At 38.0% G+C, this 18,396-nt stretch overlaps 1 protein-coding gene across 17 annotated transcripts in view; it reads right to left on the bottom strand.

The window, feature by feature from the left end:
• Nucleotides 1–239: 239 nt before the first annotated feature.
• The window catches only part of ADD1 (adducin 1), a 62,624-nt gene continuing 44,467 nt past the window's right edge, over nucleotides 240–18,396 (bottom strand). For 4 of the 17 annotated variants that reach the window (XM_088163046.1, XM_088163044.1, XM_088163048.1 and 1 more), the window contains exons 11-17: nucleotides 17,089–17,190; nucleotides 15,759–15,848; nucleotides 15,646–15,663; nucleotides 14,838–14,930; nucleotides 8,941–9,097; nucleotides 6,840–6,935; nucleotides 240–2,717 (exon numbers count right to left, since the gene is read on the bottom strand). In XM_088163046.1, coding sequence (XP_088019172.1) covers nucleotides 2,365–2,717; nucleotides 6,840–6,935; nucleotides 8,941–9,097; nucleotides 14,838–14,930; nucleotides 15,646–15,663; nucleotides 15,759–15,848; nucleotides 17,089–17,190 — 909 coding nt within the window. In that variant the 3' untranslated portion in view covers nucleotides 240–2,364. Of the gene's footprint in view, nucleotides 2,718–6,083; nucleotides 6,119–6,839; nucleotides 6,936–7,706; nucleotides 8,082–8,940; nucleotides 9,098–14,837; nucleotides 14,931–15,645; nucleotides 15,664–15,758; nucleotides 15,849–17,088; nucleotides 17,191–18,396 lie in introns of those variants that run through there. The other 13 variants (XM_088163050.1, XM_014895257.2, XM_014895262.2 and 10 more) reach the window with 8 other exon arrangements.

The following is an 18,396-nucleotide window of genomic DNA, read 5'->3' as shown; positions in this document are numbered from 1 at the left end:
AGGGATTCAGCCATGGATGACAGCACCATGCTGACCCCAGCTAACGGGTGAGGGAAGGAACCTCCACCAGGCTCTGCCCACTGCTGAGCTGGGAATCTCTGGCAAGGGAGCCCTGCAGTAGCCAATTTTGAGTATTTTCTGAGAAGGAAAGCCATCATTAATCAATACATTAATCATTAAAAGAAAACTAAGCAAATGAGGCTACAGAATAAAAGTGTACAAGTTTTGAAAGCAGAGCATGATTTTTTTTTCAAGAGTTTTATTTATGAGTAGAACTTAATGATACAAGAAAGAAAGAAAAATACAGGACTTTAGTCTGCCCCAAAGTGTGTAACCATACCATACATGACTACATTTCATATTGTAATACAAAGAACTAAAAGAACAAACTACAAAATTTGAAATTAAGAGTCATTGCATATGTGGTCAAGATAAATGGAGAGACTTCAGTAAAGAACTGAAACATACAGCAATTAGTCATTTAGTTACGACCCTGCAATAAAACACAACTTAGCAAAATAAGTGTTGTTTGCTTCCTAGTGTACAAGGACATACAATGTTAGAGCAGAAGCTGAAAGCCATTGGTGCCATGCAGTCCTGCCTGAGCGCTGCTGTCCGGGGGCTCCAGCCCAGTGCCCACCTGCTCTGTCCCACACCGGCCCTGTCACCTTTCCCGCGGTCCCAGTGGCCACCTCGAAACCTCTGTTCTCACTTGAACACTGACAGCTCAATTCCACTTCCAGTTGTTCCCCTTTGCTGCCCAAAACCAGCCCGAGGCATCGGCACCTCCCAGCCTGACACAGGCCTTGCTCTGCCCACCCAGAGCTGCCTCCAGCTGCTCCACCCACCCGGCCCTCCGTGCTTTCTGCTGCATGAATGTAAGGCATTAGTTCTCTGCTATTTTACCAATTGCAACATTTAATATTGTCCTAAAAGGTTACATCCATGATCTGTTGTGTTACAGACACTTACTGTGAGTCAGTGTGTTGCCCTTACCCCCACGGGGTGTTAGACCTGAAATGCAAATTCTAGAAACCAGAACTGGTCACTGCCCTGCCGGCCCTGGGCCGGGGAAGGGCACCCGCTTTCCGGAGAATTCCGCAAGCTTGACCTACCTGATCTTACACTACTTTTATAATTAGTGATAGACAGAAGCATGGCAAGAACTGGGAAATAGTGAACTCAGTGGTGAGAGTGATTTGCCATGCTGCACATTAAACAAACATTTATAGCAAACAGTGAAAGTACACCTTTAAGGTTACACAGGATTTCTGTACTTGACCGCTGGCAACAACAACAAAAAGATTTAAAGAAATGCCAGCTTTTGTAAGTGAAAATATAATTACTATAAAACAAGGTGAAATACTCAGTGTAATGCATTTACATTTTTATCAGTGGGAAGGAACACAAAAGGCTGTACATGGGGTTCATGCACAGCAAGGTTGCATGTACAACAAAGGGATTTTTAAGAGAATGAAAAAAAGTGTGCTAAGGCCCAATATACACCTGCCCATGCTCCACACCACCAGCTGAAAAACTTCTGAAATACTTCTACTTCAGTTACTTTTTAACCTTTTCTAACAGCCAAATCACCACATGACTCAGCGAGGCAAGAGCAAAGACAGATTTTGCTTAAATTGTGATTCACTAGGAAGAAAAAAAACCAGGCCAAGACTGGGCTCTTTGAACACACAACATGAGCGGAACACAGCACGGACATTTCAGTCCTAGACATCAAAGACTGATTTCACCAGCTAGTTATAAAATAAAACAAAGTGAAAAACACCTTCATTTTGTAACAACAGTGAGAAGGGAGAGAGAGAGGAAGCAATGGAGAGCCTCAAAGCTTGGCCAAACCACAACCTATACTCAAAAGCTTGCAGAAGTTTACATGTCAGTTCAGGAATTCACCCCCCTTGAGAACACCACTGCAAAAGCATCCTCTCTAAAATTTAAAATTTAAGAAATTTACTTGTGACTTGGAACAGAATATTGGAAAGAATACTTCTTGTGGTAAGCAATGGGTGTTTTATTTTTAATTGTGAATTTTTTATATTCTTTTGCAAAGCAGTGCAGGCTTTAAATTAAAAATAGTGAATCAATGCCTTCCACATGGAAGTCATTTACATTTGATTACTAACGAGGGATCAGATCTGTGGCAGCTGCTGAACACACAGGATTAGCACCTTTTTGGACATGAGTTTCTGGTTATAACCCTAAACAATCAAGCCATAACTTGAGGGGCTGGTTGGATTAATTGTGGCATTCATTTACATAGTAAGACAAAACACTCAGTACGATCCGGTACATTCTAGTGGTTAATGGATTTTAAAATATGACAGTGTTTCTGCAGTGGGTTGGCCTTTAGGAGTCACTCTTCTTTTTGCTCTTCTTCAGGAAGGAAGGAGTGCGAAACTTCTTTTTCTTTTTTGATGGGGACTTCCCTGGAGATTCATCACTACCTGCATCAGCTGCTGTCCCCTCCTCAGCTGTTGGTGTTGCTGGCTCTTCAGTGGGTTGGGACTGGGGTTCCTTATTTTCCACTGCAGGTGGTTCCGTTTGGCTTTTGGGCACATCGTGATCACATCTCCCTTCCTCCTTTCCTAAGGGAGGGAAGCCGAGTGCTTCCGAAGGCTCATCGGGGGTGAGATCTGGGAGGGTTTGCTTGAAGGTTGCAGCATCACTGTCATCTCTGTAGGTCTGGTCCTGCCGTGTCTCTGGTGGACGGACAGACAGTGACAGTCAGTTTACAAAAGTGTCCCTGGAGCAGGGCAAGCGAAGCAAGTGGATGGTGAGTGCGTTCTATAAGAAACTAATATATTTACTTGGCATGGAAGCCTTTGTAATAGGGCTGTTCTCCAGCTCTGGGCACAGAAGAAATAAGATATTGCAAAGTTCTCTTTGTTTTTAAGCTTCACACAGAACAGATTAAGCTGAATTTCATCAGTAAGAAAGTAACTGTTCAGACCTCGCTCCTGTTTTACTCATGACATTTGCAGGCAGTAAAATATTTTAGTGCAATAAAGCAGGAATTAAACCTACAGTTTTCATTGGCATTGGGTAGAGTGTTTCACAGTTCTATACCTTTATTCTTATTTCTTTTGGAGAGAGAAAACTAATTGCTGATTTGCAGAGATCCCATATATGCAAATCCATTCATTTCTAAATTGTTGGCTTGCCAATTTATAATCCCAATGAAGGGATTTTCATAATATTCTTCCATGAGATCTAACTGATGTTGCTTCAAAATATTATTTCCTATGACAAAGGCTTCACTTTTTTTTTGGCAAGATATGAGTACATATTATGGATTCCTGTAAGTAAAATCCATGTAGTTTATCAAAATGAGCTCAGCAGGTTATGCAATACAGCTTGTTTTGTTTATTGTATGTGATGTCAACAGCCAAACTCACCCTGTAAAAGGGAACATCAAGAGTCCAGTGGTAGCTGTGTGTCCAAAGGGGAACTGAACCGCTCCTCCCTCAACTGCAACACTGTCCCCACTCACCGCTGTGCCTTAGGGATGCTCTGGGTAAGGCTCCTCTTTGTGCACGGGTTCAGCAAGGAGCACTTTGTGGAGTTCCCTGCAATGCTCTCCGTGCACCGCAGCCGAGCAGTGTCCTGTTAGCTGTGCCACATCTATCCCCACTGATGTTACATAAGGAGGAATTTAGAGCAAAATCCAGGCCATGCTCATTGTGAGGCACAAATGAAAGGCAACTATTTTTTCCTCCTTTCAAGATCTTGTTTGTTTTAATTTGAAAAGACTGAAGGCTTTCACAAGAATTTACAGAAAATACTTGACACTTTCACACTTTTCCTATAAAAATGACAGTGTTCTTTTTACTTCTGCCAGATGGGATTAATAATTCTCTGATATATTTTAGAGGGCTGTGTTCTGTCAATACCTGCTAGGAAATAAACACGTTTTCCCTAGAGCACCATGAACTTCTAATAGGTTAAATAAACACCACACACTAGTATCCAGTGCAAAACACTCAGAATGCACAAGTTAGCAGTTGAAAAGTTATAATGCAGGCAGGATTTAAATCAGAGCAAAAAAGAGAAAGCAGTTATGTACAGTACAAATTGCCTCCTGAAGCTGTAGTTTAGCCTGTCTATGTATGGCAGACACAAATTCATAAGAAACACCAGTTACAATTCTTCACCATCACTACTCTGTTTTTGGATTTGACTTTTCAGGAATTAACTGAAACCATTGCTGAGCTCTTCTCCCTGGGATCCAGTAACAGAACATGTGGGAATGGCTCAAAGCTGCAGCAGAGGAGGCTCAGACTGGACTTTGGGAAGCATTTCTTTACTGAGAGAGTGGTCAGACATTGGAATAGGCTTCCCACTGACTGAGAGCTGGTCAAGGCCCCAGGATTGTCAGTGCTCAAGAGGCATTACGACAATTAACTTTAATTTTTGGTCAGCCCTGAGCTGGGTCAGGCAGTTGGACCAGATGGTCATTGTAGGTCCCTCCCAAGTAAAACATATATTCTATTCATTAGTTGGCCCAATTTTCAGAACCCTATTAGGCTGTCAGATTTATTTTCTTTTTTAAAATTCAGTTTAAAAGATAGTTTTGAAGTTTTAAAAAAGGGATTAGAGATTCTCCAAATTAAAGAATAGGAAGCTACAGGCATTCAAACAGCATTTGCCAGCTGGCCTGAGTATTGAATAAATACAAATGGGTTTATAACTCATTAACCCAGGACTGCCATCCTTCCCAGTTTGTCAAGTTCCCATCATCCTTAATAAACAGATTAACGTGATGCTGGAATCAAATCTGTTTATCTAGTTTGCTAAGGGCAATATTTTACTGGAATTCAGAAGATTTGCAAATTCCACATTCAATTAAGCCAGCACACAACGTATAAATGCCCTGCTACTCTGCTGGATGGATTTCAGTAACATTTTAAAAGTTTTTTTAAAATAATCATGTTTACATCCATGCCCACCCTTTTTTTATAGATATATATATATATACTGTGGCTTAAGAGTTTAAATCATAACATCAATACTGGTGTGTGTTTACAATTCACATTATTTATGAAAATAAAGGTTTATGGGGTTTTGGTTTGATTTTTTTTTTTCAACACAAAGATGTGGACAAACATACAAACTAGTCTATAACTGAATTAAAAAACACTTGACTGATTTCAGCTACACTTAAACAGAAACAATATGATGAACCAAAGCTGAGAAGAGGTTGTATACTAAGAGCACTGTCATTCAAAAGAACCTCCCCCAACCAAAGACATCATGGTGTGAACTTCCAGTTACTCTCTAAAATAAGCTTTGTATGTTTGTCCTGGAAAACTTCTACAACTAGAAGAGTTTGTCAAACACAATTCTCTATTTAAAAGAACTTTCAGGTTTTAGAACTTTATCAGTAACATCACAAGTGTCTACGATATAGTTTGACTTTCACCCCTATGACAAACACACTGACTTTTGGATATAACAGGACATACAAACATCCTTATTCCTTTAAAGTATAATCCAAAGGAGCCCTGCAGAGCTAGCCAAAACAGCTGTAGAAGTTGCTGCCACCAAGTACTTGCTGTTATTCCTTGTCTGGAATTTGAATTCCCTATAGTTAACACAAAACATAGGAGTAGTCCCATATCCATTTCCATGCAGAAGTCTGCTGGGTAAATTTAAAGCCACGTCAGTGGATTTTGCACTGGAATAGATTAGGAACTCTTCTGTTTTGTTACCAGGCCCAAGCTGTGTGGGCAGCAGCAAACTGTTGGGGGAGAAACTCCCATGGCTGTTTCAGCTCTATCTGCCAGGCAACTTCAGACTATTCCTTTTTAAACTGAGGAATCAGACACACAGATATGGAAACACGGAAGGTGACTTTCACAGTCTCTCTCAAAGGGGGAGTGTGCTTTAACAGGAGATCTGCAACTGCCTGGAATTACATGGAATTGAGAACTAAAGAAATCAACATCTCAACTGAAAAAGCCTGCTTTTTTAAAAAAAAAATCAAAACAAAAAAAAAAATCTTAGTAAACAAAGATGCAAGAGTGAAGCAAAGCACAAAAGCAGGTCAGAGTATGGAATGATACTTACTATGGTAACAGGTATTCTTTAGCATATCCATCTCCTGTTTGTAACGCAGCCACAAGAAGAAAAAAGCACAAGTAGAGAATCTATGCATTCATCACAGCCATTGTGTTACGTTAGAAGAATGGTAGCAACCATTCTTGTAGAAAACAGAATGAGATGAAGTAGTGAATGGCAGACTAAGACAAGTGATATATCCAATGTACAAGGTAAAGGAAACAAGACAATAATTGGATTACACCTTATCCTTTTTTTAGGGAATTATCAGCTTTAGCAGCCCTGCTCACATTTTAGCTAAAACCATGATGTAAGGTGAGCAAATAATCAAATTTAGATTCAAATTGAGTAGGAAAAATATTTTCTGAGGTGTAATCCAAGTACAATAATGTTTAAGAAATGTGCAATCGGTGAAGAAGATTTACCAAAGCATCTAGATGTGTCTGGTTCACCATCAGACACTATTTCATTTAGTAAGAGCAATTATCTTGCAGAAAATGTACAAAAGGGTAAATCGGTTGAGAAACACCAAGAGATGATAAGGCAATTCTGAAGAGATGGAAATTTGTCTTTATATTAATGCACACTTCTTTATTATTGTAAACAAAACTCCTGTTAGACTCACAGTTCAGTGGAGTGTCTCGTAGGTAGTACAACAATGAAACACAACAAGTCACTGACTGTTATTAGCTCTAGTTCATGTCCTCCCATGCGTCAGTCACTAAGGATGCAGTTACTGCCCCCCCCACGATAGCAGAACGTACCTTCCTCTATTTTAATTGGTGTGCTGGGAGGAGTGCGAGCTGAACTGGGGTCAGGGGGGCTTTTCTCTTTCTGTGGTCTGCCATCTTCTGAGGGCTCTGCAGGTGCAGTCAAAAGGGAATTAAAAAGGCAAATAAAACCTCTCAGCATGTAAGAAAACAAGTGTCCTTTTGCTCCATGCACAAAAAATAATACATTTTTTTTCTGAATCAAAATTCTCCCACGATATTAAATAATACCAAAACAAGCAAAAGAAAATTAAGTGATAGTTTGATACTAACAAAACTGTTCAAGTCACTGTTGCACTCTGCAGCTCTTTTTGGAGGTTTTTCTTCTTTAAGAGGGCATGAATAATGAAGTCATTTATTAACTGATTTATGCTGCTGTTATAAAGAAAACTTGTGGGGAAAAACCACAAGAAAGATCTAAACGAATATGGAGGAGGGGATATGCTCCCAGGCCTACAAAAGAGAACATTCTTTTGCTTGCTTTGTATGGCTGAAATTTGGAGTAAACAAAATTGTATCCCAAAAAGAAAAGAAGACTGCACAGATAATCAGAAAAACATGCAGTAATTATATGATTCCAAACAGATTTCACAGTGGTTTGAGTATCTGTTATTAGTAAGGAGGACTTGAGTATTAGCCCCCATTGCTTCCAGCTTTGAAAGCCCTAGATCCAAAGGAAAATATTAATAGAGTACACCATATATCAGGAACAACACTAAAGCATTGTTCCATCCAATTCACCTACACAATTAAAGTGAAATCAGTCCCACAGATGAGAGTCAACTGACAGAATCTCCACATGGTGTAGATAAAGAGGTTGTTCCTTGGATTATAAGCACAGCTGTACCATGTTAGTAATACCTGAGGCCTCAGCCAAAAGGTCAGGATCAGACCTTAAAGCTTTGATCACTGCAGTATGAAATTCCATATGGGAGGACTTCTGCCCATCTGGCTCTTCTCCATTTAGATGTGGGATGATTTGCTGCATGGTCTGACAAGAAACCCGTGCAGCAGCAAACTGAATGTTAGCTAAAGACTTAGACAGTGATGATATGTCACGATCCTCTAAAGTCTTCGTATCTGTTCCTTGAAAGGTGTTTGATCTGCCTTTCAAATCCAGAGATTTTTTATCTGACGTGTTTTGCTCACTGATGGTCTGATTTCTAAGCACTGCACTCTGTTCCCCAGCTGGTGTCTGTCTCAGTAACACAGTCTCTCCATATTTTGATACCTTATCTAAGAAGGATGTGGCATTGTTACTGAGAGAATAAAGGTATGCAGTTAAACAAGCATGACAGCACAGTATCCCATCCCACCCCACCTCACCCAGTACTTCATAAACCAAAAAACCGATTCCTACATTGTGATCCCAAAAGCAGCTGCAGGGAACACACACTAGAAAAGAAACAGCGCTTTGGGTTCCTGCATCACTCGAATTCAAAACCTCACAACAGATGAGCATTGTAAATATCATCCCTTAAAATTATACAAAAGTAAAGCAGGAGAACCACTTCAGATGCAGCAACAGCTTCTTTTTATAGCACAAATACGTCAGAATTCTAAGATAATTGAAAAAGTCCATTTTGATAGAAGTCCCCAAGATACCACATTTCCAAGCAACAATCAGTGTTATTCTGTATCTTCTCCATTCAACATATTTCTCAAATCCACAAATTTCAATGACTTGAAAAACCTGCAGTGTTGCTGCTCTAAAGCACCACCATTCCCTCACCTTAGCCTAGGCTCTAGGGCAAAGCAAACAAAGCAGAACAAAACCAGTACTAAAACACCTTTTTGCCTAAGTTTCAAGCTTTCAACTTCCTACCTGCAGGAGCGACTGGCCCTACTGCCCAGTTTGTTTATAGGGACAATTTTAGAGTGAGATCTATGCATTTTACAGAACACACTTAAAACACTTAGATCGCACATTTTAATAATATACTTTTAAATTTCTAATTCACACTGGAAAAACTGAAACATAGAAAAACTGGGTAATTTATCCATGGCCTTTGCAGGTGTAACCCACCTTCCAATTATTAAGAAACTGCTGGTACTACAGTCTATCGTAGAAAAAAACACACACAGAAAAACCAACCTTCTGGTCCCTTCTGCTTTCTTTCTACTTCTTTGCGATATTCTTCCAGTTCTCGATCAGTGAGTTTATTGAAGGGATTTGGTCCTGTTGTGCTCACTATGACTTTTGGTTGATATTCTTTCTCAATTATTGCCTTTGATGCAGTCACCAGTTCTCCCTGGCAAAAGAAAATTAAGATACATCTGCAATCAAGCAGTAACTTGCAAAATCTTTCGAGGTATAGAGGCTACAAAGCAGCCAAAACCAAAACAAAAATATAACCTGGAAAATGCTACTTTTTCCTCTTTTAGATTAAAAAAAAAAATCTATTACAGATTTTTTTTTTATTTGATTCACAGGAGGTTAATATAAAGGAGAAAACAGGTCTCCACCAGGGAATATCCACCATTAAGCAGTAAATCAAACAGCAGCCGAACAGTCTAGCTGAATTACATTTGAAGTCACAAAAGTATATCAAGTTTCTTTTTCTTGCCACAAAAGAAACATGATACCAGGCCCACCTGCGTGGCAGTCTGGGCACAGAATACTTGTAAAGGGTCGAGAACTCATGGGTATTTTTGTTTGTTTTGTTTTGGCTTTTATTATTATTGTTATTATTATTTTGCTTTGGATTTTTGTTTTGCTGTGTATTTTTTTAACAACAGAAAAGCCATTTCTGGCAGCTACTACATTACCCCTAACAGATGTTATAGTAAAAAGTCATCTTGTATATGTTCTATATACACCAGATTAACAGCTTATTATAAGCAATTTTAAAGTAATTACGGTTAACTGTAATCTGGTACAAGTTAGCATATATACATCTATAACATTTGTCATTTAAGCCAGATAAAAAGTTATACAAATAAAAATATAACGAGCAATTCTAAGTAGAGTAAGTTCCAGTGGACAAAAGCAGCTGCATCAGAGATTCTCTAATGTTAAAGATTTTAGTTTTTCTTCTCTAATCCAATAGTAAAGGGTACAGCCACTGGGTTTTTATTGTCTCAGGTATAGAAAATGCTTGCCTGGAGATAGTTGCTCTATCTCTCAAATGACTTGTCTAAGCATTTGGTTTTTTCCTTTGGATATACAGAACTCTGACACTAGTTTGTTAACGACTGATGTGTGACCTGCACCCCATGTCATGGTGACACTCAAACTGTCTCCATTATCAAAAATAGTTATTTTAACTCCATTACCCAATAGGTATGGGCTACTGATTGACCCAGGTCATGTCCATATTCAAATGTTGTCTGTACCAATATTTAGAAGAAAGCATTAGAAAGCACAGTTCAAAAATACGCAGTGCTTGAAGGAAGATAAACGTTCCATCCCATGTCCACACTTCATGGACAAGCACAGGATGGTCACTGTAAAACTGATGATGCAAGTAGACAGAATGCTGGTTTGGATGGCCAGAGCTGCTTTGGACAAGTTGTCGGCACCAAAGAGGTGTCAGACAAGACTGTCTGGATGGAAGGAGGACAAGAGCAGTTTTGAAAGCCTAATAAGAGATCTCCAGAAATCTGGTCTAGAGCAATCCAGGGAGGTAAGATGGTTGTTAGAATCTGCTGCTCTTCAGGAAGCAAACACCAGCCAGAAGTACCAGAGAACAAACAGCGTAACAGAAGATCTCCACTGCAAGACCCTGAAAGGAACTGCAGGAGAGAAACATCTCTAAAACATTACAGATCACTTCCATTTCTCCATAAAATAAGAGGAAATTTCATTTTATATGCAAAATGTCAGTAGAATGTCAAAAGCTTTTTCTCAACTATATCCATGAAGCTTTGTTTTGATAGTAACAGCTTTTATCAGAGATAATGCATAAAAGGGTCAAGAACAACATCAACCTTTGTACAAATCCTAATTGTTTTGTAGAAAATTCAAAACACCCCCTAAAATGACAGGTCTCAGCTTTTAATGATGGCAAGAAACTGATGCCCATAGAAATTTTATATTTCCCTGTCTTTACCCATACTTCGAACTAAGACCATAGTTTAACTGAAACTCAGCATAAGTAGCAGGACCTTGTAAAGTACGGATCTCAGGCAGAGTTTCTAGAGTTTTCTGGGAACAAGAAAGGAACAAGATACACAGTACCTATTAGAATCCCTGGAATTTCTAGGAATTTTTGAATGTTGCAAGTTAAATCCAGAATGACTGGGTAGAATAACTTCTAATGAAACAGAATGTTACTGAATGCCTGTTGATTTAATGGTGACAAACAGCAAGACAGTGCCTGGTGAGATGTGTTCTCCTGCTTAGGAGTACCTTTGTTAAATACTGGGAGTGAAAGCAGGAAATCAAGCTTATCACATTTACCGGACTAAAAAAAAAAAACAACAACAAAAAAAAGAAACCCTCACAAAAAACACCCACAATCAGTGCAAACAGTATTTGTACTTGCTGAGTAGATTTGACCCAAGAGAAGCAGCATTGAAAAGATCAGAGGCAACAATACTGGATCCGAAAAGCAGAAAAATTTATACAAGAGATCAGAAAGGAAAACTTTTGATCAGCTGAAAGCTAATTCCAGATTAACACATCCAGTTTTATTCAGTATCAATTATATGAAACAATTCAAAGGCCACCAATGAAAATCATACTGGTAGAGGGACTGAGTCTATGTGGAAAAAAATTATAGTAGTATGTTAATAAGTTCTGCAATATGGTTCCTCTAAACAATCACTACTTCTAATTCAAGAAGCAGCTATGTTTTACTTCACAGAGCAGGCCACAGAACAGCCTTCTAAAGAATTCAAATAAAAATATACAACATAAGATGAAACATGGGACAGAAAGAAAACAAATATAAAAGGACTAAAAAGACAGTACAGAACACATTTCCAACTGTTAAATGTGACACTAAAATAGACAAGACTTTGCAGAGCTATCAACATGACCATGCCATTCAGAGATTCCTATGAATATTCAGAAAAACTGAACAGGAAAATTAGTCTGGAGTTACTTCCAGTACTAAAGAGCCTATAGAGAGGGAATAAATTCCCATAGACTCACATTCTGTTTCAACATAAGATGACATGAAAAAAATTAATGTTCTAGTGATCTCATTGGGATTATGTTGATGATGATTATGTTGATGATGATTCCAAAATATTTAGATGACTATTTGAAATTTGATCACACATGTATGCATTCAAATATCAACAGCATTTTCTCCACTATAAGAAACACTGGATAGATCATATTAATGAAGAGAATGCATTTTCACTCTGTAAGGGCACACACGCCCACAGACACAAAGGGAAAGTCATTTATAGCTAATGATATGCAATATACCTTCATATTAAACATAGACCTCATAACTTCCTGCATTAAAATTTTAGATAATAAAGTACTTTTGTAACTTCTATACCAAAACTGTCTTTTAAAGAAAAATTCAAAACTGACCATTATTTATCAGGCAAGCATTTCACCTTGTTCTCAGGGATAAATATGACCAAAATTGGCACTTCATATACACCAATTCTTCTTTCAATCAGACAGGAGGTTCGTAATAATAGCTTAAGTTAGCAATTGCTCCTAACACAATCTGACATTAATGCAGTGCTTTTATCCAAAACACCAAGATTCCTGAGCTACTGCTCATGTAGAAGTCAAACCCAGTGCCACCTCTGGGGTAGCACTGAGAAGGTCTGCATTAAGAACAAAGCCACAGAATTTTCATTCTAAAGGAAGAGACACAAAATGGGCGAATCCCCTTCTATTTAAAATTACTGAAAATTCATGTGAATTGATTTTCTTATGAGACTGCAGAATGGTTGTTGGTAAGAATAACCAACATTCCCTGTCAATCAGCCAAGACTGCAGCAGAAGCTTGGTTAACCAAGTCTGAACAGGAATAAAATTACATGATGTACAAAGAGGTGGTATTGCAACATGGCCAGGACTTTTCAGAACATGGATAAAGCAAGCAACAAGGCAAGATGGAGTATTCACTGCTGCAGCCATAGGCACAGGAGCTCAAAGCACCACATGCATACTGTACACAAGGAGGCATTTTTTCATCCAAAATAGTGTGCATTAGTGTTTGATATACATCATGATTAACTGAAAACATAATGCACTGTAGGTGCTACTGCAATTACATGAAACTTTTTACATGAACTGTCATTGAGTGTCAAAGAATTTGTCAACTGAGAACTTACGATTGTCTGATACCTACAAGTCCCTAAGTCCTTGATGTACAGGATTCCTCATTTTCATTGAAATTTTCAGGTGAGGTTTGTGTGGGCATCATAAGATTACTTACACTTCTTTTGTTCCACAAACCACAATTTTTTATGGCAGAATCTTTCAAGGAAATTTCTCTGGTGGTATTCTTTTGTTGCTGTTATTTTTGGGTTCATTGGATTTTCCAGTTTGGGTGACTTTTTTTTAGAAAGTCTTAACTTTAGGAAGTGTTTGGTTTGGGGTGTTTTTATTTGTTTGTTTGGTTTTGTATCACAGGTTGTTATTTTTATTCCCCAAAGAGGAAATTATTAAGCATTCACATCACAATCCATATTAAAATAATAAAGATTATGATATAGGCCACTTCTATTTCATAATTACTCCTGTAATTTACACTGTGATCTAATTTTACACACTATTTCAGGCAGAAGCACTTTCATGACACCACAAAAAAATGAAACATAATTTGAATATCTAAAACCTAACAGTATACTACTAGATAAAAATCACATAACCAACAGACCATTTGTTGGTTCTCTGCCATCTATGAAAATGCAAGTAAACTATCTGACTACTTTTATAGAAAAGCTGTATCATTGTTTGAACATAATACTTGAAATATATCACTGTTAAGACAACACCTGTGTTGTGATAATTATCATAAAAGTAGTTTTTCACTTTGAGAGTATTGTTAACTGGAAAATAAAAGCCATGAACTGCCTAGAAGAATTTGGCTTTATTTCAATTTTTGTCTAAAGTCCAGAAATGGTGTTTATTATTTTTTCCTTTCAGAATACAGACAAAAACTGCAATGCGAAAAACATGACCATCAATTCTCAGTATGATCCAAGTATCCATAACACAAAACTGTCTCATCACACTTTAGAAAGAATTATAAAACGACAAGGTTTCCAACAATGGCGCAATTCAAAGTATTCTGGCTCTTTTTTCATGCAAAAGCTGTTCTGATAATGAGGTGCTTAGGCACGACCTAAAACCAAGATTTAAGAATCTTTTAGGTAAAACACTGGAGCAGAGGAAGCACTGATGCTTGTTTACACGCTGTGCTTTCACACTAGATGTGCTCTAAGAAACATTATTTGCAGTGTGCAGCTGCTCCATTCAGTGAGCCCCAAGGACTGCCCACTCCAACATGCCCACACCTCTTGAACTTATTCTGTATTTAACAGATATTATGTAAGCACAAACATGACTACAAGTGTGAAAGCCAATCCATTTTATATGTGTGGGGCATTACTTAGCAACTCCTGTAGCTAACTGCAGGAAGCTTTAAGGAAGCCAGGCTCCAGCCCTCTGGGATCAAGAGTTGACAGTGTTTGTCACATAACACACAGAGTATCCTCAGAATCAACACTGATGTAATCGGACAGAGATTAAGCTAACTCTAAATTGATCTCAATTTAGAATAATTCAACACTAACAGCATGCATAAAGAAACCCTCTATATGTGGGACCTGAGCAGCACCTGAACATCAACAGTGTCTGCTCTAGAGACAAAGATCAAGATCCTTAAGACACTCTTAAGAGAGTAAAGTAACTGTTTGCATCATCACACATACATAATTTGAAGATCCATTTATTTTTATATTTTGAAGTTTTCTAGCCAAATAATTTCTAACAGAGGAAAAAGGTCAGGGTAAGGAGAGGTTAAATGAAGGGTGAACAACAGTATTTAGAGCAGTATGACAGGGCAGTACCTTTCTAACAGACAGAGATTTAGCAGGACTAAAGGCCTGCTCTGTGAGATCGAGCCCTTCAATAGATTCCGTACAGTCTGAGAGGGGAGCATCCTGCAACAGTAAATTGAGTAAACAGAGCAAACCGAGCCCGGGCTTTACAACATCAACCGAAAGCATTGTGATGCTTGCTAAAAACATGCAAAGAAACAGTAACTGGTAGATGAAATTGCATATGACAATGAATTGACATGCACACAATATGACACCCAACATGAATAATGCCGTGGTCATGATAAAACTTGCCAATCTTTATAAGTGTATCAGAAAATACTTATCTGGGGCAGTTGAAAGCACTTGGATATAAAAAGCTTTATTCAGCTATACAGTATAGCTGTACAGCTCTAATTCTTACTTTACTTGAATCTATGATTTATAGTCTTTTGTATGTACAGATGTACTGCTTTTAAGTTTCATTGAGGGTAATAGCTTTTTTCCCAAACTGCTCTTCAAATAAAATTATGAAGCATGAAATCCCATATTTTACACGAAACAGTACTGCCCCACAGCGAGTCTGGTATGCCCAGTATTAATCCTTCAAGATAAATAAACCCAGAAATCAAATAAACAAAAAGTTGTCAAAAAGCCCAACTAGTTTTGAAGAAGAATCTAACCCATATAAATTAGGCTGCTGAATTTCATGCATTACATTCAGAAAAAAAACCAAGAAGCATCCTCCACAGACATGCTTGGGCTACATGGCTGAAGCCTCTAAATTTCTGACCCTGAGCACTCTTGCAAAGACAATGGTGTTACCTCTAAGACTTACCTTATAAACAGTTACTCTCTGCCAATTAAAGAATAATTTCATAGTGATATATTAGGTGAAAGCAGAGGATATTGTAGATTAAGCTAATAGTTTTAGGAATTTAATACTCTCACCTGTACAAGGCTCCTGTCCACAACTACCCCAGAAAGAACCTGTGACTGAGGTCCTGCCGTTTTAATATCTTGCAAATTTTGCTCTCGGATCTGTAAAGGAAAGCAGCAGAATGAACAATAATCACAGGGACAACAGAGAAAAGTTGATCACATTTTTGTGTTTGAAAAAAGGGTGAGTGAACCTGCCAACAGGCAACAACCAGTACAGACTGCTGTGGCCACAGGGCCGTCAAATGAAGCTGAGCTTGTAAACACCACTTGAATACAGATGTTGAGGTTCTTAGCTTTTTCTTCACATTTCTCAGAATTTAGTCTAAGTACCATAGAAGATGTTTTCCTTTGCTTTTTAGTACTAGGTCATGGCAAAACAGGTAACAGACAACTCCAGTTTGTGAAAAGTGAGGAGAAACAGAAATATTACCTCTGCCTCTCTGTCTATTGTACCTGACTAGTCAGCTGCAGGATTCCGTCATTAGCCATTAGCTACTGACATGGCACCACAATATCATCTTCTTATAGAACTTACTGCACAACTTTACATTTTTGTACCTAGTCAGGATCATATCCTCAAAAAGACATATAAATAACTTCTCTGTGGATAAACTGACACTCTGGAGTTCTCATAAACACCCCTTTTGTTGCATTCTAAATACCTCCCAGTTCTTTCAATACAGAAGATGGGAACAGAAAATAGATCTTTAAACCTAGGTAATATCTATTCAAATTAGATATCCTTCAGTGGTAAGAAATTCATAACAACTGAATCAAAATTTATTTCTAAAATATTCTGGTTCTTATTCCAAGATAAATGAAGAAAAGCATGCATCCTAAAAGACCTCTACTTTCCAAATAAAATGGACATTCGATTTATAAAAAATATATGCATACAAATACACAAACAAAAAGTATTATTAATACTTGGTACACTGAAATATGGAAAGAGCTCTATAGACTACTTTGTCTAGGCCACAAAATTTCAACTGGTATTACCAAAACAGGAAAGCAGGTCACTAATGTAAAACTATGATCTCAGGGTACTGACTTACTACCATAAACTCAGGACTGCCTGTTTCAAAAGTACCCAGCAACTGGTCTAAGAAAAATTAAAGTCTTCATATAGTGAACTGAAATACTAACTTTTTCCAAGAGGAGTTCAGGACACTTGGGAATTGTTTCATTATTTAGTTTTAAAGGGACAGGACAACATCAGAACTATTATTGAGCCCCCAAAATAATATTCATTATAACAAAGTAAGTTAGTTCATTACAAGTACACAACTTAATTGTGTTGATGACCAAAAAAATAAGTTATTTTACTGATATTACAAACCTTGTTCCTCATTTCTTGGACCTCCTTTGGATTGGTGTTCAATGGAACAAACAGATTAGGGACAGCAGAGGTGGCAGTTCTATGTCCATCCTCTTTAGTCCACTGTAACATCAAGAACAGTTGCAGAGTCAGAACTGCTGTAATGGCTACAGACACTCAGAGCAGCAAAGTCACATCACAGTTGGTCATGCATCATACAGAGCAGAGAACTGAACCAATGATTGCATTCTTCTATTTATTCCTAAAACAAAGTTGCTTTCCTCTTCAATAATATAAACTATACCTTCAGATACACTTCCAGAGATCAGAACCATTCTATCAAGTCCAGTTAGTAACAACAACTAGAAAGCCAGTTAACTTGCAAATAACTTCTACCCAAAACAATGCCATTCCTATGTGCAGTTCAGAGATTATGAAGACTGAGGGGTTTTTAAGGGGTGTGCACTTGACCACACGGACAGCTTGAGGGTTTTGTGTTCCTGAAAACCACCGACTTCTCACTTTATGAATAAATATATCAAGACAGGAGTAGCAAAATGACAATATAATTACTTATTTTTAAGGTCATTTTAAATCAAATTTCTCAATGAGTTCATACTTGTTTAAAAACGACACTATTCCTCACCCAAACAGAAGTAGAGCAAGATCTAAGGCATGAGCTTTAAGACCCTCTTACTGCCATTTTCATTTTCTGCACTGGGTGTTTTTATAAAATAGCACAAGGGAGACAGAGATCATTGATTCAATCCTCTGGTACCCAACAAACATCAAAGCAAACTTAAAGCATAAGATGACAGAAGTATGAAAAGCAGTGTGATGTCACTAACCAGGTTTAGTGAATGATTCTGTATTGTGAAGCAAGAGTGGGCATCACCAAAGTTTTGCATTAAAACAAGCTACTTCAGCAAAGTGATGTTACCAGAATTAGTTTCTGCACAAACAAAGAGCTGTACCAGCACAGCAACCTAAAAGAACAGTTTGGTGATGTCAAATATTTTATAACTCATAGCTCAGAAGGTTACAAAAATATCCCAAACACAAGCTTTAAGCGCTTCATGGGTTCTTCATAGAAGGTTGCTTTATTTGATCTGTGCATTTAGTATGGAGTCCTGTTTAATTTGATGCACAACTAACTCATTATCTTGATATATTTACTTTGTACAGTGTCCTAATTTCCAATCACTATTACATAGAAAATGCACCGAACAGTAAAGCAAACCTGTTTATAGAGCAAATGCTATGCATTTTTTCCTGAGTAACTTCAAGAAACAACAAGATAGCCAGAACTGTCAGACTTCAGAAAGCAAC

This window comes from Sturnus vulgaris, chromosome 4 (genome assembly GCF_052056855.1).
Source record: "Sturnus vulgaris isolate bStuVul1 chromosome 4, bStuVul1.hap1, whole genome shotgun sequence".
NCBI classification, from domain to species: domain Eukaryota; kingdom Metazoa; phylum Chordata; class Aves; order Passeriformes; family Sturnidae; genus Sturnus; species Sturnus vulgaris.
This window is presented reverse-complemented; position numbering and strand designations above follow the sequence as displayed.